The sequence below is a fragment of the Pipistrellus hanaki genome, assembly GCF_964339955.1.
Source record: "Pipistrellus hanaki genome assembly, chromosome: 1".
In the NCBI taxonomy this organism is placed as follows: Eukaryota; Metazoa; Chordata; class Mammalia; order Chiroptera; family Vespertilionidae; genus Pipistrellus; species Pipistrellus hanaki.
Genome location: NC_140503.1, coordinates 52980255 through 53005999, shown reverse-complemented (window position 1 = coordinate 53005999; position 25745 = coordinate 52980255). Strand labels below are relative to the sequence as shown.

Sequence of the window (25745 nt, the reverse complement as noted above, 5' to 3'; positions counted from 1 at the left end):
TCGATTCTGGTCAAGAGCATGTACATTGGTTGTAGGCACATGCCCAGTCGGGGGTGTGCAGGAGGCAGCTGGTCGATGGTTCTCTCTCATCGATGTTTCTAGCTCTCTATCCCTCTCCCTTCCTCTCTGTAAAAAAATCAATAAAAAATATATATTTTAAAAATTGGCATATAGAGTCAAATGCACTAGGGAAAAAAATATCATCAGTGATTTATTGGAGAGAGCACCTAATTCATTATAAATTAAAGAGGACCTATTAGTGGGACAGTTTCAGAATTTCTCTATTTTTCTCCTTAAGTCATGTGAAAATATACACATTATCTGCACAGAATTGTGTGAAAACAACAGTTAAAAACAGTTTTTTAACCATCTTCTCTTTCTTAAGGTTTTCACATATCAAAACTCTCTTGTCCCTCTCATAAATGTTCTTGGATTACTGTACAAAGATTGCAAAGGAACTGAGCCTCACAATTACCTTATGTAATTTTCAAATGATGACAAAGAAAAATAGTGAGATCAATACCTCTGAACTGATGCCTTGGTCAGTGACATGGAAAAGAGATCAGTCCACTTACCATAAAACATATTTTCTGTTGTTGCTACTAAGACTTTGAAAGATAGCCTCCATATTAAAAAATTATCTTGAATAAAGCAATATAGCAAAGCATAACTTTGATAAGCTATTTAAATTAAAAATACAAATCTCAAGTTATTTTCCCATAAAAATTCATCAATTAAAGTAACATTTAAAATGTCATTAACAGGTTCACGTTTAAGATGGTTTTCTAATTAATGACAACTAAATCGATAATACACTTTCTACTTGGTCCCAAGTAGAAATACCCATACTAAATAAAACAGCACATGAACCAGAGACCTTTAACCATTTGATTTAAAAAAAACCAAAAAACAACTTCGTATTTTAGAAAGATTTAGGTTTACAGAGAAATTGCAAATCTAGTACAAAGAACCATCAGATTTTAAAAGCTAACCTCACTGGTCACGAAGGGGTTGCTATCAGTTCACCGTCATCCCTCCCGGGTCCCAGAGCCAAGTGCACTAGCCAAGAAGGTGAGTCAGTCTATCCTGCAGCTAAAGTCACAGATACCTCGATCCAACCTGATTGCATCAAAGTCCTCTGTCTGCTCTACAAGCTACCCGATTCTAAGATGTCACAAATAACAATTCTCTCAAATCCACTTCTCCTGAAAAGGAAAGGGAAGAGGGGAACGGGGGATAAGGAGAGGGTGTGGGGAGAAGAAAGGTGATTTCCAGGCTTTGGAAAAATACAACCCATTTGTTATTTCCCTTTCATAAACAAATGACATATATTATACCCTGGATCTAGCTTAAGAAACTTACAACTCTTAAAATAGTGTCAAAAAAACCACAACATTACCTCAAAATTTCCTAGGAGACTAAGACTTGTTATAGGTGGAGCACTAGAACTCAGAAACGGTTTTTCATGAATTTCTGGGTCGCCTTCAATATTTAAACAGGGTCGAGGACTAATAAAAAGAAAGAAAAAACAACAAATGGACATATTAACCATAATATTTTCTAATTTACTTTTGCATTAAATTAAGATATGATTAATTTTACTTAAACTACCATAATAAAAATTAATTTAACCAAATTTTAAGATGTTAAATATCTAGCTTAACATTTTTTTAAAAAGAAATTTTTATTGATTTTTCTCAGAGAGGAAGAGAGAAGGATAGAGAGTTAGAAACATCGATGAGAGAGAATCATCGATCAGCTGCCTCTTGCACACCCCCTAGTGGGGATGTGCCTGCAACCAAGGTACATGCCTTTGACGGGAATCGAACCCGGGACCTTTCAGTCTGCAGGCCCAACGCTCTATCCACTGAGCCAAACCGGTCTCAGCTAGCTTAACATTCTTGATTAAATTTTGTAATCATTGTTATAATATTTGATAAAGAATATATATAATATCCTGGGAGTTTTCATAGTGGAATTTATAACATATCATGTAGTGGCATCTGCTGGAGATATATAATAATGCAGTCTCCTGTATCAGTCTTTGTTTTCAGTGAGAAATGAGAATACAAATGCAAAATTATGTGACTAAAGAATGACGGTATTAAATGTCAACTTGGAACAAATGCTGAGGCTCTTTTGCAAATGAGTGTAGGGCAAAAGAGAATCTGAATGACTGGAAAAACACACACCCAGTTAAATATTAAAAACAATGTTAAAATTTTGTTTATGTAGTATTAATTTCTTCCTAACTCATCCTTAATAACTGTATGTGTAAAATCACATTGAAAATGATAACCAATTGAAAAATAAGATTTGTTAAATTTGTGATTTTTAGAGCCAACATTATTTATTGTGAAAGGTCAGAATTTTGTATAATACTATTTCATATACACAAGTGAATTTTAAGGTAAATACCTTCTAGATGATAAGCTTTTCAGATGCGGTAATGAAGAATCCAGATCAAAGCAACCTGATTGTATCTTTCTTTGAGGAACCTAAGGCCAAAGTAATCATTTGTGAAATTAAAAAAAAAAGACTATAATTTTTTCTTTAATTGACAATACTTAACAAATGAAAACTAACTGTATCTTAAAAATAATAAACGTTCTCCCCAAATAGCTTACTTAAAATCACGTTCTTTATTGTTTTTATATTCTTATTTTATTAACTAATATGGGGAAAATGGGATTAATAAAAGCACTTTTATGAGGCTTTTATTACTTTTTAAGAAGCAGAACCAGTTTTTTCTAAAACCAAACCCTACATGGAATCCCAATATAATTATAAGATGTTTTTATTTTACATACTTCTGTATTCTGGGAGCAGAAATAAAAGATTTATAGCTTTAAAATAAAAAGGGAAAGGAGAATTAAATGGCGATGGGAGCCTGGGGTGGGCCAGCTGTGTTGCTCCTTTGCCCATCCCCACCACACTGCACATTTCCAAGAACCCTGGGGCCTCCATAGCCAATAGATTTGAAAAACACTTCACTTTGCAGTTTGAAGCATCACTGTATACCAGATTACGTTTAACACAAACCACCACCTAGATCAACCGAAGGACTTGTATACATGCATATAAGTACAACCAATGGACACAAAACTCTGGGGAGGGAGGGTATGTATGGGAAGGGGGGGGGGGCAATGTTAAAATACGTACACAGATAATAATTTAATAAAAAAAAAATATCCTAAAAGTGAAAGACCCACATGTACACTAAGAGTAAAATTATGTACAACTTGCAAGTTAGACAGATATTTCTAGAATTAATATTAAGTATATACAAGTATCCAAGTGATCAGTCTAATTGGTGACTAAAAAACCAGATGACACTGAAAATTTAAACAACTTAAATATTTAAAAAATGTGCATAATCTTATATAACGTTATTTTAAAATATACTTTATTGATTTCAGAGAGAAAGGGAGGAATGAGATATAGAAACATCAGTGATGAGAATCATTGCTCGGCTTCCTCCTGTACGCCCCCTACTGGGGATCGAACCCCCAACTCAGGCATATGCCCTTGACTGGAATCAACCAGGGATCCTTCAGTCCACAGGCCGACACTCTATTCACTGACCCAAATCGGCAGGGCCAACCTCAATATTTTTGAGAGTTGTGCAAGTACACCAGGCAATTTTTTTGTGGTCAGCACTTAATGTGAAAATTTCAATCTAAACTCTTATGCTTCAATTCTGGAAAAGTTTCTATCTTTATTTTTTCTAATACTGCATTTTCCTTATTCTATCTAGCCATCCTTTTAGAATTTCTACTAGACTTATATTGAACATCTCATTTTATCCCCCATGCTTTCATGTTACCATCTCTCTTCTTTTCTATGCATCATTCTAAGTGCTTTCTTTTGTTTTTGTTTTTCCCCAAGTGCTTTCTTAATATCTGTCTAATCCATTCACTAAATTTCTATTCAACTCGTTCTATTCCACTATTTAATCCACCTGTATGTGTATATACACTTGTGTATACTTCAATTATAATAGTTCTTAATATTTATAATTTGTGTTTAGTTCTCTTTCAAATCCACTTCCTCTTTCATCTTAACACCTATCTTTATCATTGTTTATATCTTAGAATATTTTAAACAATTACTCTCTTTTCAGGTTGCTCTGATAGCAGGATTCCTAAATGTGAATTCTCCCATTTCTTGCACCTTCTGATTCTTTTAAGGTGCTCTGTAGTGTTTTTCCTCTGAGATAATCTTCAACAAGAGTTATTTTCCATGCCGAAACCGGTTTGGCTCAGTGGATAGAGCGTCAGTCTGTGGACTGAAAGGTCCCAGGTTCGATTCTGGTCAAGGGCATGTACATTGGTTGAGAGCACATCCCCAGTTGGGGGTGTGCAAGAGGCAGCTGGTCGATGATTCTCTCTCATCGATGTTTCTAACTCTCTATCCCTCTCCCTTTATCTCTGTGAAAAATCAATAAAATATATATTTTTTAAAAAGAGTTATTTTCCAGGAAAATAAATTCTTGGTGCCATGGGATATAGATGTGGAATAGTTTCATGTTTCTTCTGCTAGGACTCAATGGACTTTACAGGTTTCACTTTAGTCTATGGTTATTTCTTGGCTAGATGTTTCTGAACCTCATAGACAGCACAAATTCAGAACTACCATGAGTGGCTTAGGTTTAAGTCAAAATTCTTTTGGCGGATTATTTCCCCACCCGCTATACACCTCCCTGTTGCACCCTTAAATAAGCAGGTGATTCTCCCCCTCCTCTCCCAGTTCTAGAAGGGTAGTTCTCCCCTGCTTCTAGCTTTATGAGGAGTTTGGCTTTTAGGACCCAGCTATGACCGGAGCAGACTTGCTGCCTGACTCCTGTCCCAGGAAGGCTATTAAACCCTAGCACTGTCTTCAGTTCAGATATCCAAGAGGCCCAGGATTTTTTCCAACTTAGTATTCAGAGGTGTACCTTTCTTGCTGTTACACTATATTATGTATGTGCAAGTTGTGTTGTCTTCTCCAGGATTTCTGTGTTTGGGAAGGAGGAGGAGGTCTTCCTGTGTCAACTCTCAGTGCACCATATTGAATGAAGTCTATAGTGCCTTTTACACCAGAGTGATGCTGATAAATGGCTTGCAAACATTTTAGATACTTTCAATTTCTAAATAGGAGATCAAAGGAAAATACTTACAGGACTTGAAAGAAGAGGCAATCCAGTCCGAGGATGAAAGGCTCTGGTTAGGGTTCCATCCAAGGAATGAAAATTATGTTTCCGCCAGACACTTGAGTGTTTCAGTGGTATAGTTTTCTGCTAGGAAAAGAATTAAATTTCGATGGTGATTTTTTTAATGTTAGACTCCTTTCTAATATGTATTGATGTATTAAATCCTTGGTGGTGAAGTTAATGATTTATATATCTGTATCTTTATACACACACACACACACACACACACACACAAACTTTAATCAGAAAACAATGTCCAAGCTTTTTCTAAGATGTTAAATGAACTCAAATATTCTAAAGAAAGTATGTTCAAATGCCTAATCAAAATATGGTCATATTTGTAAATACTCAGATTCTAGCATCTAGTAAAGTAATATTTGATTCTGTTTATTTGTGAAAAAAACTACTCACAGGTAGGAAAAATAGTGTACTATTCTAAAATATAAATCTATGTAGATATCAAGAGGCATTCTCAGAAGATATTAAGTTGGTGGAGCATGATACAGCAATATAATAAACATGAATTTTAAAATATATCTAACACAGGCATAGTACCATGTTTTGAAGTGATACAGGAAATAGGCTAATTCTTAAGAATCTAGGTAAGTTTATATGCAAAGATCGAAAGCTCATAAAAACACATGAATAAACATCAGACAAGACTAATTTGGGTTCTAGTTCTACCATTTACTAGCTTTGTGATGTTGGGCAAATTTAACTTAATCTCTCCAGGCCTTGGGTTCTCATTTGTAAACTGGAGTTAATAATAGAACATAGCCTTGGTCAGGTAGCTCAGCTGGTTAGAGCATCGTCCCGATATGCCAAGGCTGCAGGTCTGTACACTGACAGAATAACTGATCAGGCTGCTCTGGTAGCAGGATTCCTAAATGTGAATTTTCCCATTTCTTGCACCTTCTGATTCTTTTAAGGTGCTCTGTAATGTTTTTCAGGTTGTTCTGATAAGTTAAAATAAATTTTATTTATGACTCCTATTTACTCTCCAGCCATTGTTCATAATATTGAAATAAACAAAAAGGGGCAACGGGAAGAATGTATCTAGCATTTGCTCTTCAGTGAGTGGGTTATTTGCAAGAATATTAATACTAGTTCTGTAGCAGGTTTACTACATCAACTTGTATGTTCTATAGATAGTGAGCACCTTACACCTTATAACTAGACCTCCTGTAAAGAAAATCCACACCATAACAGATGTTTGAGAATTATATTTGAAATATTAGATATTACTTACCAACACCTCTGTATTTTTCAGTTGTTCACATGTAGACAAACAGCCATTTACACTCTTTCTCCGTGGACAGTTTTGAAAATTTTCATCAGTTGGATCTTCTTTCTTATCCTGTTCATTTTTTAATTGGTCTTGTCTTTTGCATTTGAAATCTTCCTTATCTTTACTGAGATAATTTTCAATACTATTAAGTTGCATATTTTGCTCAGATGTTGTAGGCCTTTTTGAGTCTTTATTTGAACATTTGTTCTCATGTTTGTTCAAATATCCAGACATTTCCAATGTAGTAACTTTTATTTTCGGGTCATTGTTTTTGAGCTTATCAAATTGGTGATTGTTAAAAGATTCTGGGTTACAATTTTCATTTTGAATTATTTTCTCCTTATTCTTACTTATGCAAATCTGTTTGTCAACACCGCTGCCATTTGAATACCGTTTATCAATCCCATTGCTAATTTCCTGCTCCTTAAATTGACACTCAGGAAGTGTATTTTCCAACCTGATCGTCAAAACCAACTTATCTTCTTTGCAAGGAGATATATTTGAGGGAGCCAATAAACTAGTGCCTGTGCTCTGTATCCCCTGACATCTACTCTGGATGTCTTCACTAGCATTGTCCTGATACAGATTTCTTCTCATCTGAGGGTTCGAAGAGGACCTGACTTTACTATTGCATTTAAAAGAACTAAAAGATTTAGTAGGTATTAAGTTTTCCCCTTCGCTGCCGTCTTCTAATAAGGAAAATTTTGTATTAGAAATGGAAACAGAGGCATCCTCCTTGTTTTTCTTCAGCAAATTTTTGTCTTCATACGAACTCCTGAACACTTTAGAAGGAACCAGAGTAGAGTCGTGTGCGTTGAAGGATTGCCGGGGTAAACGTGATGCTGCCGGGTCAATGTGCTCCAAGTGCTGAGCGATCCTCGCAATCACATCTTGCCGCTCCTGGAGTAAGGAGCCTATGAGAGGGTTAGTCTCACCAACAGGCCGGTGGGAATAAAGACCATTAGCAGTGCACGTTTCACCTCGAGGGATTTCTGGTTTTACTCGGATCTTCCCCTCGCCGGTGTCTTCTGAGGAGGTAAGCTCTGGACTACCAAAAGAGACTGAGAACGTTTCTTTACATTTCCTCACGTCTTCATTTTCTTGTGAAACCCGGAAAAGTTTTGAATTAAGCGAACTAGGCTCTTGAGTATGAAGTACATGTCCAGCAACGTGCGAACTGCTCGGGTCACAATGGATCAGATGCTGAGCAATTCTTGCAATAACTTCTTGTCGATCCTGAATTAAAGAGCATACTAGAGGATTAGTCTCACCAACTGACTGCCAGGAACTCTGGCGGCTGGGGACACTGGAATCGATCATTGAAAATGATTTTAAAGTCCTCACTGGTGTTTCATGCGATTTTTTATCTCCTGTACCGCTGAAGCCCACAATATTGGCTTGACAAGTTCCACAGTCAGACTTACTGCCAGGGCCCGGATACAGTTTGCCGTTTTTGACAGCTGTGGTGTATTCTGGAGGGGTGCCATGTTTTGCATGTAACACACTTTCAGGTGCCACGGTCCAGGTCTGCTTGCTACACACACGCTGTGAACTGTTTGTACTGCACTGCTCTGCTTCGCTAGAATTGTGGTGCTGATGGGCTTTAAGTTCGTGTTCTTGAATTCTTTTCTCATAAAGGCCAATGTTAGTATGAATACTACACGTCAGAATTGGGTAATTAGATTGTCTGGGCAGGGACTGAACACTGACTTTCAAGGCCACATTGTGAGAAACGTTGGGAACAGGAAACACGTGTTCAATCGGAGTCTGTGAAAAATTCCACTGCAGGTCGACATCAGCAGCACTGATTCTAGAATCACACAGAAAAATATGGATTCGATAGGTTATAAAAATCATTACTGGATATTATTTAAAAATGTTTAAACAGTCATATACTTATCTTTGTTTGCATTAATTGCGATTGAGGTTTTGCTTTTAGCTACTTTGCCATGCATGTCAGTCTGATAAAACCAACATGAAAAATATAGATTATGCTTCAAATAGAGATGATCTTCTCACTAGACTGACCACACAAACATTAAAGCTCAAGAATATTATAATTTAAAATTACCTGCCAAAGCAGAAAGAATAAAAGGACTTTGTATTTACCACTAAATAATTGGATTCAGCTAGTTCTATTGTGCAAGGTGACTAAGAGATACTCATGGCCACCTGCCTAAGAGACAATTAGATAGTTGTTCAGCAGTTTGTACGTTTATAGTTATCAAAATGCCCCAAATTAAGAAAGCCTTCCATTATGGAAATTCAGCAGCCCTGAAAGTTTTCCTGCTTTATTTATAATGGCAGCACAATCCAAGCATGAAAGTTCTCTGCAAACTATTCCACATCAACTATAACCCGAGAAACAAAATTCATGCTGACTCATACCAACATTTCTATAATATGTTTTGAGAAAAATGCCAGTAAATTTTACCCACTTAAATTAGAAATGAAGGGACTAAAATACTGAAAAGGTAAAATTCAGGAGCTAACTAGTGCAGCTGAATACACACGGCTCTTTTTGTGCCTACACGTACCTGTAAAGAATATTTCGTGGAATAGCACCATGAGAAACACTCAGCCAAGCACTTAATTGAGAAAAAAACACAAATGAGCGGACAGCCAATAGAAGGGTCTTCTCTTCAATAAATCGATCACCACTCCTAAGGGAAGTAAAAAAAAAAAAAAAAAAAAATCATCTAAATGTCAACAAGTACAAAATAACGGAGTTTCAGACAGAGAGAAGCTGAAATAAACACATGCCTCAGGATGTCTGCTTTCAAGAGCAGAGAAGTAGACTTACCAGGTGTCACTTAAAGTTGTACCTGTACTAAATATCTACAGTGATATCTGAACTAAACTTTACTATAATACATAAGTAGAGGGATTCGAAGAAAGTATATATTATTAAAACAATGTACAGAAAGTTGTGGGAAACCTGATTTACCAATAACAACGTGAAACTCAGTTGTACAACTTACTGTCGAGGAACTGGCTCCAACACCCATCTTTCTAACAACAATGCGTCCTGCTTAACGGCAGGGTCATTGAGGTCCACGCCGTCCGAGGTGGGCCCCTCGTCGCTGTAGCAGCAGTCCGGCAGCAGCATCACCTCCACCATGATGGGAAGGCTGTTCTTCCACAGCAGCGCGACCTCGGACCTGGTTCGTCTGGCTTGGCGGCACTTGGGGAAAATGAATATAAGCAAAAGGCCTCAGTAAGCCCCACAAGTTTATATTTTACTTTGAAAATTATAATTGTAAAGAACATATCTGTATGTGAAATGAGTCATCAGCTGTAGAACTCGCTTAGATTTGCCTATTTAGGTTTCCTCACTAAACAATGAATTCACACTTGCGAGCTCTAAAGTTCAAGGATTAGTTTTGAACAACATTTATGATGCAAATTTCCTGGTTGGGGGTGGGGGGTGGGGACATCTCTGCTCTTTTGTGATGTGCCCCCCCCCCATTGCCTAGTTTGTTAATTACATCATTACTACAGAGGAAAGATTCATTCTAAGCAAAGACCAAAATATTAAAAACTCATTTTCATTAAATGCTCAATATGTACAAGATTAAATATATACAATATATACCACTTATATTGTAAACTAACTGGGGGGAAAATCCTTACGGCAAATTAGACAGTACATACCAAAATAAATACTTCAACAATATTTTATCCCAAAACATTAATATGATAGCAAAATGCATCCTCCCATTAAAAAAAAAAAAAGAAATATAGAAAATTGGTTAATGTGGATAAATTAATTATTAACATCAGACCACTAAATAAATAAGAACATAAAGTCAACGAGCCAGGGCTGAGACTCTAAAATAAAGAAAGCTGAATCAGCAGCAAATATAATGTTAAACCTGGCGAGTGAGAAGGCAGGTCTGAAATCGGCCGCCCCCAGTGCCTCCCAGAGCTTGTGTGAGAGCCAAAGTTGTTGGCTTTGGTCCAGGATTAGGATTTCTTCGTACGGCTGTGACCGATTTTATATTTAAATGTGGGCATTGTAATTGCAGGGTAATAAAGAGGATGACAGAATCTGTGTCGTTTATATAAAAGAAAAATAAAAGGCACTCAACACACAGTTCTTACCTGGGCCAGCTTGTCACTGCATTCATGTTTGGTGGTTACTGGGTAACAGGACTGCGCTGGAGGGCAATGGAAACTTTCTGAACGACCTTTGACAGAACATTCAGGTGTTCGTCCTTCTGTTATTAACAAGGCCAAGGAGACCAAGAACTCCTCTGCATCGTACTCAAAATATTCATCCAGAGTATCTGGTATTTAAACAAAGAGAGAAAAGAGCCCTTGCTTTAATGAACTCTCTTGGTAAGAACTCATCTTTTATGCCTAAAATAAATGTCACATTCCATACTCAAGTATATTCACTAACAAAGGACTGAAAAGAGAATAAAAATGAGGCAATTAAAATAAACTCTTGATTCACAAGGTACAAAGAGTCAGGGGATAATGCATAATTCAAAATTCCAGTTAAGACAAAACTGGTAAAAATTATGGCATAAAATTGGTTTTATGCAAACTTCAGTTAAAATACCAAAGATTTAGGCATATCATTTTTTAATCCTATAGATAATTATATTTTTGGATGTCAAGTATTATATAATAGTTTTCACACAAAACCCTTCAACACTTGCCAAAGGTTAAAATTATGTCACCTTTTAGGTTAAGATGTTTTATTACTATTATTAAATACTAGAGGCCTGATGCACGAATTTGTGCAAGGGCCTTGGCCCTGGCCCCTGCCCCCTGCTGCAGTGACCAGGGGCCTCTGCTATCTCTCCCTTGATACCTGCCTGCTATGGCTTTGTTCAAAAGGAAGGCTATCCGGAAGAATGTCCAGTCTAATTAGCATATTACCCTTTTATTATTATAGATTAGAAAAATATGCAGATCCAGATGCATGTCTCTTCTCCTTTTCTCCCTCCTCCCTTCCTTAACTAGTGCCTTATTTTCGTAGCCTTAATTCTGTGATGTGGACACTAGTCATGGAGATCTTCTCTGCCTTTCCTTGGCTGTAGTAGCAGTTTCAGAGGGAGAAATGCTGTAATTATCCAGCAGGCGATGCAGGCCCAAATTGCTATACATAAATTGTGATGTTCTTTGGTTACTACACAGTTTCAAACAATCTAACCTACGGATATTTTCAGTAATTTTTCAATTTCTTACAAGTGTTCTAATTTTTAAAAACAGATTACTTTCAAAATTTCTAACCTGCTCCACAGGTTGAACACACATGAACATGTACACACATGTGCACACACAAAATTCAGTTTGTTGTGCAATCCAATTAAGCAACATATATTTTAGGTATGTACCTGCTACACTGTGTTAGGCCACAGGGGGACAGAGTGTTATGTTTTACATAGCTCTTAACCTAAAAGGGTTTATAATTCAGAGATTATATTAAAGACAAAGAGAACACTGCAACTTTTAATATATTCCAAAGAAGTTCAGATAGTGGTAAAATTTTGCAAAAGAGGTAGTTGTTGAGCAGAACCATAAAAGAGAAAGTGCAACTTGAGTGGAAAAATGTGGAAATGGGTTCTTAATCACCCCATACATGTCTTCATTCACTCTGGCTATACATTTTGTTTTTACATACTTTAATATTATGCTTGTAAAATTATAAATGAAAATAATATATATATATCCAAAATATATTTTAATAATACATTTTGGAATATTTATGGTATAGAATTAGTTTCCAGGAATAGTACCCTAAATCTATATATATAAAAGGCTAATATGCAGCATTCTCTTGGGAGTTCAACTGGGAGAATGGGAGTTTGATAGCTTGTTGTAACATGCGCTGACCACTAGGGGGTGACCAGTGTTGGCCGTGAGGCGCTGAGGGAGCAAGGGAAGGAGGAGGCAGGGGTGCGGGGAGCCAGGGAACGTGATTCGCAGGCCAGGCTTAGGGACCCTACCTATTCACAAATTTCATGTGCTGGGCCTCTAGTATAATAATGTGCCAATGTGGGGAAAAAGGAGAGGTCTCGACTTTCAACTCTCCTCCAGGGCCCAATGAGGTCATACATAAATCAGGGTTTCCCTGTGTTCTCCTGGGACTCACTAAGGTAAATCATGGTGTCCTTCAGAGGGGAGCAAAAGACATAAAAAAGATTCCATTCAGTCTCTTTCTCTGCTGGTTCTACAGGTTTTCAAGGCCAGCTCAGGCTTACCATGGTCTACATGGCATGTTAGCTCCTGGGATATTTCTCTGGGCTCATCTTGGTCCCTCCCTCAGTTTACGGGATAATTCTGGGGAGCTAAGAACTGTGGTAGAGCAGTGGCTCCTGATCTATGGAATGCTAAGTGGCGCCTAGCTGTCAGCTACTAAGGGTGGCCCACAAACTAACTGATGTCTCATATTTATGTGCTACAAAACAAACAAACAAAAAAAGTCTAGTATTTCTACTGCTGAGAGAAAACTTCCTGGTCAGATAAGGGAGGAGAGGAGGGCATGAGGAAAGGGGAGTATGCGAGAGTGTGTTTATCTTTGGGGCTAACAGGACCCTTTCACTCATTATCCTTATGCCTGCAAAAGGCATAGAATTCACCTCAAAGCACTAGCAGGAGCGGCTTACTTATACATCAGGAATCATCACATTTAAAGCAATAAAAACTGAATTATTATTAAAAAAAACACACTTTTGAATAATACGTTTGACTAAAATTGGGTTATTTTGGTCATTATCTCCTCAGATAGTAAACTCCAAAACCAAGATCTGAGTTCCTTTGGATGACTTTTTGAACTTAGCCAGAGTAGTGAATATTTATATGAAGTATTTGAAACGAAGATTAGAGATGACAGCAGTTATCTATTAGTTAACTATGTGACTGTTACATAAACATTGCAAGGAACAGTATGAACTATACAATGGTATTATGAAACATAAAGTATTACCTACGTGCGTGTGACTATGTGATGACAAGCTTTAGAAGTTTGTCAGGAAAAAATTATGGGTGTCTGAATTTTAATTAATGAGAATACTAATCACTAGTCATTAGAAAAGTTGCACAGTTTAAATTTGATAATGTCAACATCTAAAATACCAGGGAGCAAAGTTTACTGTAGTAAAGAATATAAATAGCAACTGGGAAATATCAGGTCATGTTAAAGAAAACTCAATAGATATAATTTGATAATTTGATGATATTAAAGACAAATACAACATAAGTTACTCCAGGAATTTTATGATTTCAGGACCTCTAAAACGAATTTACCTTTACAAAAACAAAAAGTATTTAAAATCTAGACAAATGTGGCTAGGCTTACCTACTAGTTATACATTTTACAAGAGATAAGTGATTTGGAAGCTATAACATTGAAGAAATAAGGAAGAATTTTATCATGTTTCACAGGCTATGAGAGAGAGACCATTGGAGATTGGAAAGTAACCAGACACAACCTAGTTTGGAGCCCCTCTTTTCCTCCAAGACCTACATGAGGACTGTGCTTACACCACAGTCTGGCTGAGAAATGTGACTGGACTTGCTGCTTTTTAGTGACATGCTCGTCTGGCTCTGGAGTTTACCCATATTCTTAAAGTTTGTCATCTTTTCTGTCCAACAAAAAAAGGTGAACAATTTGGCCACCGGAAAAAACTCTGAACAATCAGAGCGGATCCAGAGATGAATCCACTAACTTGAGAAGTAAATTCTTCATCACAGGGTTCAAGGACAGACTGATAAACAATTGTCAGGGGTGTCATTGAGGGGATTGAAAATGTTTATACCAGTTTTAAAAAATGGAATAAACTTAAATGTCCAATAATATAAGACTGGCTCAATATACTGTGGTATATATCCAAAATCTACTTTTGACAAGATAAAGATATCTACAGTGTAAGTGAAAACACAATGTTTCATAAGAACGTTATGACTATGTGTTCGTGGGATACATATGCATACATGCATTGAAAGATACACATACTAACAAACTATTATCAGTCCTATAAAGCAAACACACAAACATAAACTACATTTTATTATTATTATTTTTAAATTGGTTTTAGAGACAGAAGGGAGACAGAGAGAAACATTGATGTGAGAAACATTGACATGTGTCCTGACGGGGAACAGAACCTGAAACCTTTAGGTGTATGGGACAATGTTCCAACCAACTGAATCACATCCTCCAGGGCCATAAACTAAATTTGAAATAAATTACTATTCTCTGACTAGAATTAGATAAATGATAAGGCCTATTAGTTGAAAAGTAACATATAAATGAAAATCATACACTTTTGTTATTGTTTTGTAGAACCCCTACTATGTAGGTCATAGTTTGGTTACCTAACATAGGAATTTGTGACCTTCCTCTTTCCTCTTGGAGCGTGTGGATGCCTGCTGGGAACAGGGCTTGTAAAACAACAAAGTGTGTAGAAGGCTGTGGTCCAAGGCCATTTTTGCTGGCTGTAAATGGGGTCTCTAGAACCAGGAGGAGCACACAGCTCTTCTTAAAACTGAAGGTGTTAGAAATAAGCCAGTCAGAAAAAGACAAATACCATATGATCTCACTTACATGTGGAGACTAATGAACAAAATAAACTGACGAACCAAGCAGGAACAGAAGAATGGATAGGAGAAATGGAACAGACGTGCAGCGGTCAGAGGGGAAGGGGGTACTAGATGAAGGGGTTAACCAAAGAACATACAGGCATGACCCACAGACACAGACAAAAGTGTGGTGTTGGCCAGAGAGAAGGGGCAGGGGGCAAGGGATGGGTGGAGGGGGGCAGAGCAGGAGGTGGGGGTTGGGAACATCTATAATAGTGTAAAGAATGAAAAAAAAAAAAAACACAAAAAAAAACCCCACAAACCAACAACACTGAAGGTGTTTATCCTTGAGATGAAACTGAATTCTAATTAGGCAAGAGATGTGCTTATGTGTACAAGGCAAAGAACAACACAGAGACTCTTGGTGGCAAACCGAACAAAACCAGAGTAACCTGGGGAGAGGTAACTCGTGCTCATGGAAACAGTGGCATTGTGTGTATCAAATTCCAAAGCAACCTTCTTGCTAAGGCCATCAGACACAGAATCCGTGTAATGCTGTACCCTTCAAGGATTTAAAGTTATTGAAAAGCAAATAAATACAAGTGGATTTGTTCTACTTTATGGAGACATACATGGGGAATTTGTGAATTACACAGATTTTAGAGTTTAAAGACTGGAACTCAGCAGTTTGAAACACTTCTTTTACTCTCTTTGTAAAAATAAACTTTAAAAAAAGTTCTCACCAAGATATGTTTATTGATTTGAGAGAGAGAAGCATCAATTGGTTGCCTCTTTTATGTACCCCAACTGGGGATCCAATCCACAACCTAGGTATGTGCCCTGACAGGGAACTGAACCCATGATCTTTTGGTATACAGGACGACGCTCCAACTGAGTCACACCGGCCTAAGCTTAATAACTTAACAAAAAAATTAGCTAAAAGCTAGAATCCCATATTGATGAGAAACATATATGGGTGGATCTGAGTAAAGGTGTTAAGAATTAGAGGTTATGCTCAAAGCATAGGACTTTCAGTTGACTTAACCAGTATGTAGTAGGTATTAAGACTTCATTTATTCAACAAATATTCATCATACACCTACTGTGTGCCAGGCACTGCCCTAGATACTGAGAATTGGAGCTGACATTGTAGTGGAAGCAGAGAAAAAAACAAACTAATAAGAAAAATATCAGATGGTGCTAAGTGCTGTGAGAGTGATGTATGAACGCTGTATACTGAGTATTCAAGGGAGGCTTTTCTGAGCAGATAATATTTAAGCTGAGATCGGAACAAGAAGCTAGCCTTTGAAAAATAGGGGCGAGAACATTCTGAGCAGAGGGTGTAAGGTGAGAATGAATGAGGAATGTCTCTGGAACTCAAAGGAGGTTGAGTGAGGCTGAAATGGCAGTGGGAGAGAGGGAAGTGGCAGGACGTGAAGTTTAAAATGATGGCCAGGAACTAGATTAGATAGGGTGTTGAAGCTACAAGGGGTTTAGGTTTTATACCAAATGCCACGGGAAGCCACTGAAGGATTTTAACTGGAGAAATAGTGTGATCTGGCTTACATTTTTAAAAGCATCACTCTGGTTGCTATCTATAATAATAAAAGTATAATATGCTAATTAGACCGGACAGCCAAATGGCCTTCTGGATGATCCTGGGGCTGCAAGGCCGAGCCCCTCGCACGAATTTCGTGCATAGGGCTCTAGTGTGGCTAATAAAACAGAAAAAAAGATTTAGAGTAGGTAGGTATACTAGATGGGAGGTCACTGTAGATGTGCAGGGTTGGGGTATAGTTCCGGGAATCACTGGCATTTGGAAAGTATTTAGAGTCAAGAGTTACCCAGAGGAATATGTAGGAAACTCCTAATACAGCCCTGGAGCCCTCCAACAAGAACCAATCGGGTAGATGATGAACCACTATAAGCAGCTGTCAAATATCTTGAAAGACACAAGAAAAGTTTCAAGGAGGGTGTGGTTAATGGACTCAAACACTGGTGAGGTTTAACAAAATATAAACAAAGAAGAGGCCACTGGATTTGACAATAAGAAGGTCACTGGTGACCTTGACACCAGTGATCTCAGTAGATGGTGATGATGGAAGCTTGGACAGATGTCAATTGCTGTCAATTATTGTGAATTGTCAATTATTCTGAAGGGTATAGATGATAAATACAAAAGCCTACTTTTCCTAGTATTCTTTGAAAACAATGGCCATTCATGTATCACAATAGCCCTTTCTATAAAAGCAAGGTAATTATTAAATGTGCAATATCATCATTCTTACAAATTTGTTGCCAAACCCTAAAACAGAAAAAAGAAGTTCCCTTCTAAGTCTATGGGGTAGGGGCGGGAGAGTCTCCCTCCCTATGGCCATGAAATCTATTCACTAAATCTTACTGATGTGTTATTTAAAGCTGTCTTGGACTTAAATACTTCCTTTTTAACCTCAAGACAATTACCCAGCTAAGCTCTTATTATTTCACACCTGAATTACTACAACAGTCTCCTAGCTGCTGAATCCAATGTAAACCCTTACGCCTGACATGAGGGCCAGGGCCACCACACAGAGCACTGCCAGATTCGATGTGAATGGTGCGGGCTGGAATGATAGAGAAGGCCCTGCTTTAGACTCCACCTCCAAAGCCTCAGTGGTCTCCTCCTTTGCTTCCTCATCTCATCTTCTACTGCTCCCTACTTGCCCCCTCTCTTCCAGTCCAACTGCTCCCTTACAGGACCCTCTACTCATTTCCCACCTGGTACCATTGCTTACTCTCTCCTAGCTACTAGACATGCCTTCCTCCTCTCCTTTCCGCCAATTATGAGCTTTCTGAAGAGCTTTCCTGACTCTCTATTTTTTTTCACAAAAGACTTCTTTCCAAACCCATTTCCATACTGATCTTTCACTTACTTTACACTGCTCCCCGGAACTCACGTAAGCAATCTAGGCTATCAAGGGTTACTTCATGGTGCTGGCGTACAACCTTAAGGTCATGGATTTCACCACCATGTGGGTAAGTTTCACTCTGTCCCATGGACAGATTGTACTGCTTACTTCAGCCAACCTTCTCCCAAACTTGGGGTACTGATCACAAGTGACCGTGAAAAAGGAAAGGGCAGGTCAGTGCAAATCAACCATCACTTCAGGAAAGACTCAGCATGCTTACAAGCTCCCACCCACTTCTTTATAATAATATTCTTAATATTTCATGGATGCATATGAGTTAAATCCTACATACATTGAAATACTTTTCGTTTCTGATCTTAGGTTTCCATCTCAAAGTCATGTGTTGTGTGTTTCTGTGTTGACTGAGAAAAGGATCTTAGAAACCATGTAGCCTAATCTACCTTAATTCTAGATGAGGGAAACAAGGTACAAAGACATCGATTTTCTTGTTCAAAGCTGTATATTGCAAGCTAGAATCCTGGTTTCGTCACCTCTTGATTTATATACTATGAGAAGAAGTCCTTACGCAGAGAGTAAAATCCAATGTTGACTTTATTGACAAGTGCAAAAAATAGTGGCTATGGCTGTGAACAAAAGAGCAACCTTCAATGTGCAATATTATTTTAGGAATATTTGTTGCACTTAAATATTTTCACACCCAGAATAGTATCTCCCAGTACAAAAATATTCTTTATTTTATTTTTTTTTGTTAAACAACAAAATAAACTGAATTTTTAAAAATCCTTAGCACTCTTATGAAAAAAGCAAAGTGATCTGCACACAGATGTATTACAGGCTCACTTTTAAAAGCAGCTTTCTGGACATGCATGTGGTTTGTTTGAATTCAACCAAATATTTCTGCTGTACAATGACATACAATAACCACTGAAGTGAAAATTATGATTAAAGCATTGCAATGTTCTGAGGTGCCATCTGAAAATCTAAGTCATAGGCATGCCTTTTTTTTTTTTTTTTTTTTTTTTTTTAATAATAATCTAGCTCTTTGAAAACTGGCTCTAAGTTTTAATTGTTACATGACCCAAACATTCAATTTAAACAAAGATGATCACCATCATTTTGAGTTGTAAAGTGTTTCATCAGGTGCTTCTTCAGTTTAATTCTCAAGATGTTGTAGCAAAGAGTAACAGTTAAGAGCATGAACTGTGAGCTCATGCACCCAGTTCTGCTACTTGCCAGTTGTTCAGCTTTGTACAAGTTACAAGACCTCTCCTTGCCTCCGTTTTTTAATCTATTAAACGGGGGATAATACTGGTATCAACCTTCAGAGGGTGGTTACTAGATTGAGTTATTATTTGTAAGATTTTTAGGATATTGTCTGGCACCTAGTGAGCAACACATAAGTGTTTGTTAAATTTAAAATAAGAACAAATGCAATGATGTGGTCCCTTACTTTCAGATGAGGAAACAAAATTTGTAAGATCATTTGCCACATATATTATTAGTAATTGGAAAACCTTCTCTAAGGAAAAGTTCTTAATTCTCAATTACAGAAGCTCATATTTTTCTTTTCTTTTTTTAAACAACCAAACCAAACCATTTATTAATTGGCCAAAAGGCTGGAACTACCATATGCCAAACCCCCCACCCCTATGTCTGCGTGCTGTGCGCATTTCTTACTCATTAAGCATTTCGTTCGCTTTTGTTTGGCCTTCAGCTCATCTCATAACTCCTCTTTCCACCAGATTGCATAAGCCATATACCTGCACACATTTTAATTGGTACCGGGAGTCTGGATTTTAAAATCTATCCTCACTTTCAATACTTTTCCACTTTTGTCCTTGAAGCTCATATTTTTCATTTTACACAAAAGTTAGCCTACCAAACTCAGGGCATAGATTATAGAAAGCTACTTAGGCAGACATATTTTCAAGGATTCCTGGTAGTAAAAGAATTTAAATAGCTATTCTTTTTAAAAAATATATATTTTATTGATTTTTTACAGAGAGGAAGGGAGAGGGAAAGATAGTTAGAAACATCGATCAGCTGCCTCTTTGCTTCTTGCACACCCACTACTGGGGATGTGCCCACAACCAGGGTCAGAATCGAACCTGAGACCTTTCAGGTTCGATGCTCTATCCACTGAGCCAAACTGGTTTCGGCTAAATAGCTATTCTTTTCTTTCTGTCTGTCTTGCTGGCTTAAAGCTCTCTCAGTTTAGATATTATGGAAAAGGCCTAGATCACATATGGTTTCAGAAACAGCAAGAGGATATCCCACTTAGAAACATTATCCTCAGAATGCTTGGAAAAACTGTACAATTACATATGCTTATAAATAAAGCATTTTCAAAGTTCTGTTTTGTGCATAAAAGCACTTAGAGTTAATGAAAACCAAGCTTGGTCCCTGTATCATCAAAGAAAATTAAGCTGCTTTTGTGAGCAAAAAGGCAGGCATAAGATTTTTTTTAAAAAGAAGAAGGCTGAGACTTGGTTTTTGTAGGAATTCAGGAATTACAGAACTAAAAGGAACCTGCAAGAGCATGCATTTTTAGTAACTTATAATGAGGAAATTGGACTTCAGAGAGGTAAAAGGATTATTCAGATACACACAGCAATAACATGAGGCCTTAAACCAGATCTCATGTGTATGTAAAATGTTAGAAATTTGAGGACTTATTTCCAAATCTCATCCAGTCTGCCTACCCAAATTCTTTCACCCTACTAGTGCAATTCCAATTCTGAGTCAAGGAGGAATCATGGATGGAAAATCAGCCTTAGGTATTCGTTGACTTAGCATCCAGGTCATTCTTGCTGCTCACTCTGTATCAGTTAGCCAACCTCTAAACGTCAACTCTGGCTCTAGTATAAAACATCTTGGTGTCTAATTCCCAATCCTTGTGAATCGTAACTGGACATCCAGTCTACATGGCTACTAGTCTGTATTCTTGCCAGAATGCTTTCTCTCTCTGCTCAGATAACCAGTCTGGACCTTAAGAGACCCAGGCACTTAACCTACCTCAGGTTTGTTTCTTCATATCTGTTATATCTAGTATGGATTCTGATATGCCATGGGCACCCAAATTAAACCTGACACATTGAAGGTTGCAAAAGAAGAGTTGTGAACGAGTTAGAAAACACCAAAGAGGGAAGCAGGGGTGAAAGGCATTGAAAGGAGTTAAAGAATACACTGCCACAAACAGCACATTTTCCAATGGAGAAGTTGAAAAATCTTCCAACTTCTTTTTAGTCCCTGATTTCAGTGAAACTTCAAGTCAAGTGGGAAGCAGATGCATAGGGAAATTCTCTCATAAGCTTTATGTGTTCCCACTCCAATTATTTACACAACTGTAATTTAGGCTGTTTGTCTCTAGTTAGGTGTGCAGGGGCCGATTCATCGTTCTACTTACCAATGCCCAGGACAGTGCCTGGCATACAGGCGGGCCAATGAATACACAAACAAAACGAGTGTATGCTGACATGTAGTTATACAGCTAATTAAAAGGCTTTAGCACTTGTATGTCTACTTGAGATCTATATGTAAATATGACCAACTGTGAAGAATGCAGCTGTTATAGGACAAGTAAACTCAGGTTATTAGCCCTATAACCAATGGCAGGCTGCAGGTGGTCAAAACATCAGACAATGTACAGGAAGTTCTTCTAACTTCTATTTCACTATGTTGTTGTTTTATTTTTTTAATACTTTAACTTATTCACACTGATATTTTAAAAATTATATTAACCCTCCCTCCCCCCAACCCCAACAGACCCCACTAAAATGATATTATGTATGTTCCTGGACCTCAGTCAACAGTGTCTCAAGAGAATTCACTTTTTAAATTCCAACTTGAAAGCTAGTTCTGCCTAAAATGCTGAAAGCAGGTAATTTTGAGGAACAGGTCTTATAAATTTCATCACACTAAAATCTCACAGAAACTAAAGAAGTTTTAGCTAATCCTTTAGTCACAAATTCTCTATTATTAATAATTAGTACAAGTGGTATAACCAATAAAAATGAATAAAAGAAAGACAGGCTTAGTGATTAGACAAATGGGAATTGGGAATTTCAATGCTCTGAAATGTTTGTTAAATTTTTCTAATGCTGCTGCTCACTTTGTAGGCATTCTATCAGGCCTAGACTAGTGTTTTGCGAATTTTATAAGTAGGTTTGTAACTGTTGAGTACACGAAACAGTGAATTCTTGTATTAGTATTTATTAATTATTGTATTATTTTCCATACAAACAGCTGTAAACCTTTTGCTCCACCCTGTATATACAAAAATTTAAGAGAACCTAAGAGAATTCTAGAAGCCTAGAAGGCACTCCTTTGACATGAGCCTTGTGTACTTAGAATCAAGCCACACTGAGTTCCTGACAGCCAAGTAAAACCCTGTTTCCCCAAAAATAAGACAGTGTCTTATATTAATTTTTTCTCCCAAAGTTGCGCTAGGTCTTATTTTCAGGGGATGTCTTATCTTTCCTTGCGCTAGGTCTTATTTTCAGGGAAACATGGTAGTATAAGTACTCACCCTCTCTCACCTTCACAAATACTGCCTAATATAAAACAATTTCCTACCAATTAGAATTTGCTTACCATCACTATTTATTACTGTAATAAAAATACAGTGCTATATAATTTTCAAAATACTATTGTAGATTATAGCAAAACTTTTCAAAAGGCATATATTTTATGTCATTTAATGGCTTGGGTGATTATATTATGAATAGATTAAAAGCTTACATGATTAAGAAATTTGGCATTTATTATTAGTATTTACATATCTTCCATTAAAATTATTTTAACTAAAACTGCTATAAAACTGAAAAAGGAACAAAGACCAGATAGGACAAATATAAAGGAAATGGTAAGATACTATCCATAGCAATAATAACCTTCAATGTGAATTGTCTAAATCCGTGGTCAGCAAACTGTAGTTCCCAAGCCACATGTGGCTCTTTGGCCCCTTGAGTGTGGCTCTTCCACAAAATACCACAGTCTGGGAGACTCTATTTTGAAGAAGTGGCGTTAGAAGAAGTTTAAATTTAAAAATTTGGCTCTCAAAAGAAATTTCAATCGTTGTACTGTTGATATTTGTCTCTGTTGATTGAGTTTGCCGACCACTGGTCTAATTAAAAGCAGAGATTATCAGAACAGATTAAAAAGCAAGGCACAATTACATACCACCTAAGCAAAACCCACTTTATTTATTTATTTATTTTTAAAAATATATATTTTATTGGTATTTTACAGAGAGGAAGGGAGAGAGATAGAGAGTCAGAAACGTCAAGGAGAGAGAATCATCGACCAACCGCCTCCTGCACACCCCCCTCTGGGGATGTGCCCACAACCAATTTACATGCCCCCAACCGGAATCAAACCTGGGACCCCCCAGTCCGCAGACCAACGCTCTATCCACTGAGCCAAACCAGTCTCGGCACAAAACCCACTTTAAATATAGACACAAATTGGTTGAAAGATAAAGATTGGAAAGATATTCCATGCTAGCATTAATCAAAAAAAGTTGGAGCCCGGCCAGTGTGTCTCAGTGGTTCAGTGCTGACCCATGATCCAGGGTCACGGCTCAATTCCCAGTCAGGGCTCATGCTTAGATTGTGGGTTCAATCCCTAGTAGGAGGTGTATAGGAGGCAGCCAATCGATTATTCTCTCTCATCATTGATTTTTTTTTTTATCTGTCTCTCCCTCTCCCTTCCTCTCTATGATATCAATACAGATATTTTTAAAAAATATTTTAAATAAAAGAAATAAAGCTGACGTAGTTCTATTAATATCAGATGAAATAGACTCTGGACAGAGCAAATGATATTGCGAGTGACAATGATGGCCATTTCATAATGGTAATGAGGCCAATCCATCCAAAGAGCATTAACAACCCTAAACTTTTTTGTGCCTAATAAAATAGCTTCAAAATGTATAAAGAAAAAACTGATAGAACTATAAGGAGAAACAGATGACCCACAATTTTACTTGGAGATTTCAACACACTCCCCCTTTTCAATAATCAACAGAACAAGTAAAAGAATTTCAGTGAAAACATATAGAGGAAAAGTTCCATCAACCTGACTGATCTAACTAGCATTTACAGAACACGTTACTCAACAAAAGCAGAGTACACATCTGTAATAGGTACACACAATACATTTAACAAGACAGACCATATTCTGAATATGGTCTGTCTTGTTAAATGTATTGTATGTGGGCCATAAAACAAGTCTCAATACGTTGAAAAGGATTTAAATCATCCAAAGTGTGTTCTCCAACCATAATAAATTAAATTGTAAGTCAGTAAGAGAAGGATATCTGGAAAATCTCTAAATATTTGGAAACTAAATGACTGATTTTAATAGTCACGGGACCATCCATTTACTCTGAAGTGAGGTTACCAAGTGCTACAGACTGAATAGTGTTCCCCTAAAACTCATGTTGAAACTTTAACTCCCAAAAAAACTGTATTTGGAGATATGGCTTTTAGGAAGTAATTAGGACTAAATGAGGTCATTACAATTCTGTAGAACTGGTGGCCTTATAGGAAGCAGAAGAGAACCCTCTCCCTCTCTCTCCAGGCACACGCACTCAGGAAACGCCGTAAGAGCCCACAGCAAGAAGGCCTCCGCCTGCAGGCCAGGAAGAGAACCCTTCCCAGAAACCAAATCAGCTGTCATCCTGCTTATGGACTTCCCAGCCTCCATCACTGTGAGAAAATGCATTTCTGTTGATTAAGCCTCCCAATCTGGTATTTTGTTATGGCAGCGCAGGCTGGCTAATACAACAAAGCTAAAAGTCAGAAATGAGGCTCCATATTTGCTGTCCATTCCTGAAACTGAGAGGAAGCAGTCTTGTACATAGCTCCAGATTTCTGGAAAAGGCATGCTGCAGCCAGTGCCTAGAGCCTAGATGTTCTCAATGAACAAAAGAGACAGTGAGTCTAGCCAAAACCAATTTGGCTCAGTGGGTAGTGTCGGCCTGCGGACTGAAAGGTCCCGGGTTCGATTCCGATCAAGGGCACTACCTTGGTTGCGGGCACATCCCCAGTAGGGGGTGTGCAAGAGGCAGCTGTGGTCAATGTATCTCTCTCATCGATATTTCTAACTCTCTATCCCTCTCAATTCCTCTCTGTGTAAAATCAATAAAATATATATTTAAAAAAAAAAAAAAGAGTGAGAGACAGTGAAAATACCAGCATAAATGGGTTTCCACAAGCCTTGCACTTGGGAGATCATGGGGTAAATAAAGTAATACTTCATTTCTTATTTGACTGTCAATCGTGTGTATACGTAATTCCAGCTGGAACTCAGGGAGAAATGGGGAGTAGCTGAGTAGTACAAGGAATCCCTAGCAATTATAATGACTATCCAATCATATTGGAAAATTGTTGTGAGGATCAGAAGTGAGATATGTCGATTGAATCATTAGTCTTACTCAAAAGGGAAAAAAAACAACACCTTTTGTAATTTTGTCATAGCTACTTAAGAAAGTCAAGGTAGAGGTAAGGGGAGAAAATTAGAGAAAAAGAGTGGGGAATAAAGGGAAAAACCAAAAACAATGATAAATACATGTAGAATTCACTAAGTCCAATATTATAACCTACTCCCCTTTACTATACATTCACCTCCAACCCAAAATTTGCTCCTCTTCTTGAGTTCTCTATATAGGGTGGAGCAAAACTAGGTTTACAGTTGTCTGTAATAATACAATAATTAATAAATAGTAATATAAGAATCAACTCTGTTTCGTATACTCATAATTGTAAACCCACTTTTGCCCCAACCTCTAGTCTAATATTATCCATGCTCAACTGCCTAA

General features: G+C 37.5%; 1 protein-coding gene and 1 pseudogene across 11 annotated transcripts in view; one reads left to right on the top strand and one right to left on the bottom strand.

Moving 5' to 3' along the window:
• ATOSA (atos homolog A) overlaps nucleotides 1–25745 on the bottom strand; it is an 81021-nt gene that overhangs the window by 14780 nt on the left and 40496 nt on the right. For 6 of the 10 annotated variants that reach the window (XR_014795929.1, XM_084894118.1, XM_084894117.1 and 3 more), the window contains 7 exons: nucleotides 10584–10768; nucleotides 9461–9663; nucleotides 9017–9142; nucleotides 6441–8289; nucleotides 5159–5278; nucleotides 2419–2498; nucleotides 1400–1508 (listed from right to left, as the gene is read on the bottom strand). Coding sequence is in view for 8 of the 10 variants with exons in the window: in XM_084894118.1 (XP_084750244.1) it covers nucleotides 1400–1508; nucleotides 2419–2498; nucleotides 5159–5278; nucleotides 6441–8289; nucleotides 9017–9142; nucleotides 9461–9663; nucleotides 10584–10768 (2672 nt within the window). In the remaining 2 variants the exon portion in view is untranslated. The remainder of the gene's footprint in view (nucleotides 1–1399; nucleotides 1509–2418; nucleotides 2499–5158; nucleotides 5279–6440; nucleotides 8290–9016; nucleotides 9143–9460; nucleotides 9664–10583; nucleotides 10769–25745) is intronic. The other 4 variants (XR_014795930.1, XM_084894119.1, XM_084894121.1 and 1 more) reach the window with 1 other exon arrangement.
• Nucleotides 12696–15590, top strand: LOC311611935 (large ribosomal subunit protein eL33-like; annotated as a pseudogene). Its single transcript has 3 exons — nucleotides 12696–12711; nucleotides 14894–14986; nucleotides 15352–15590. The product of its transcript is annotated as a large ribosomal subunit protein eL33-like (transcript).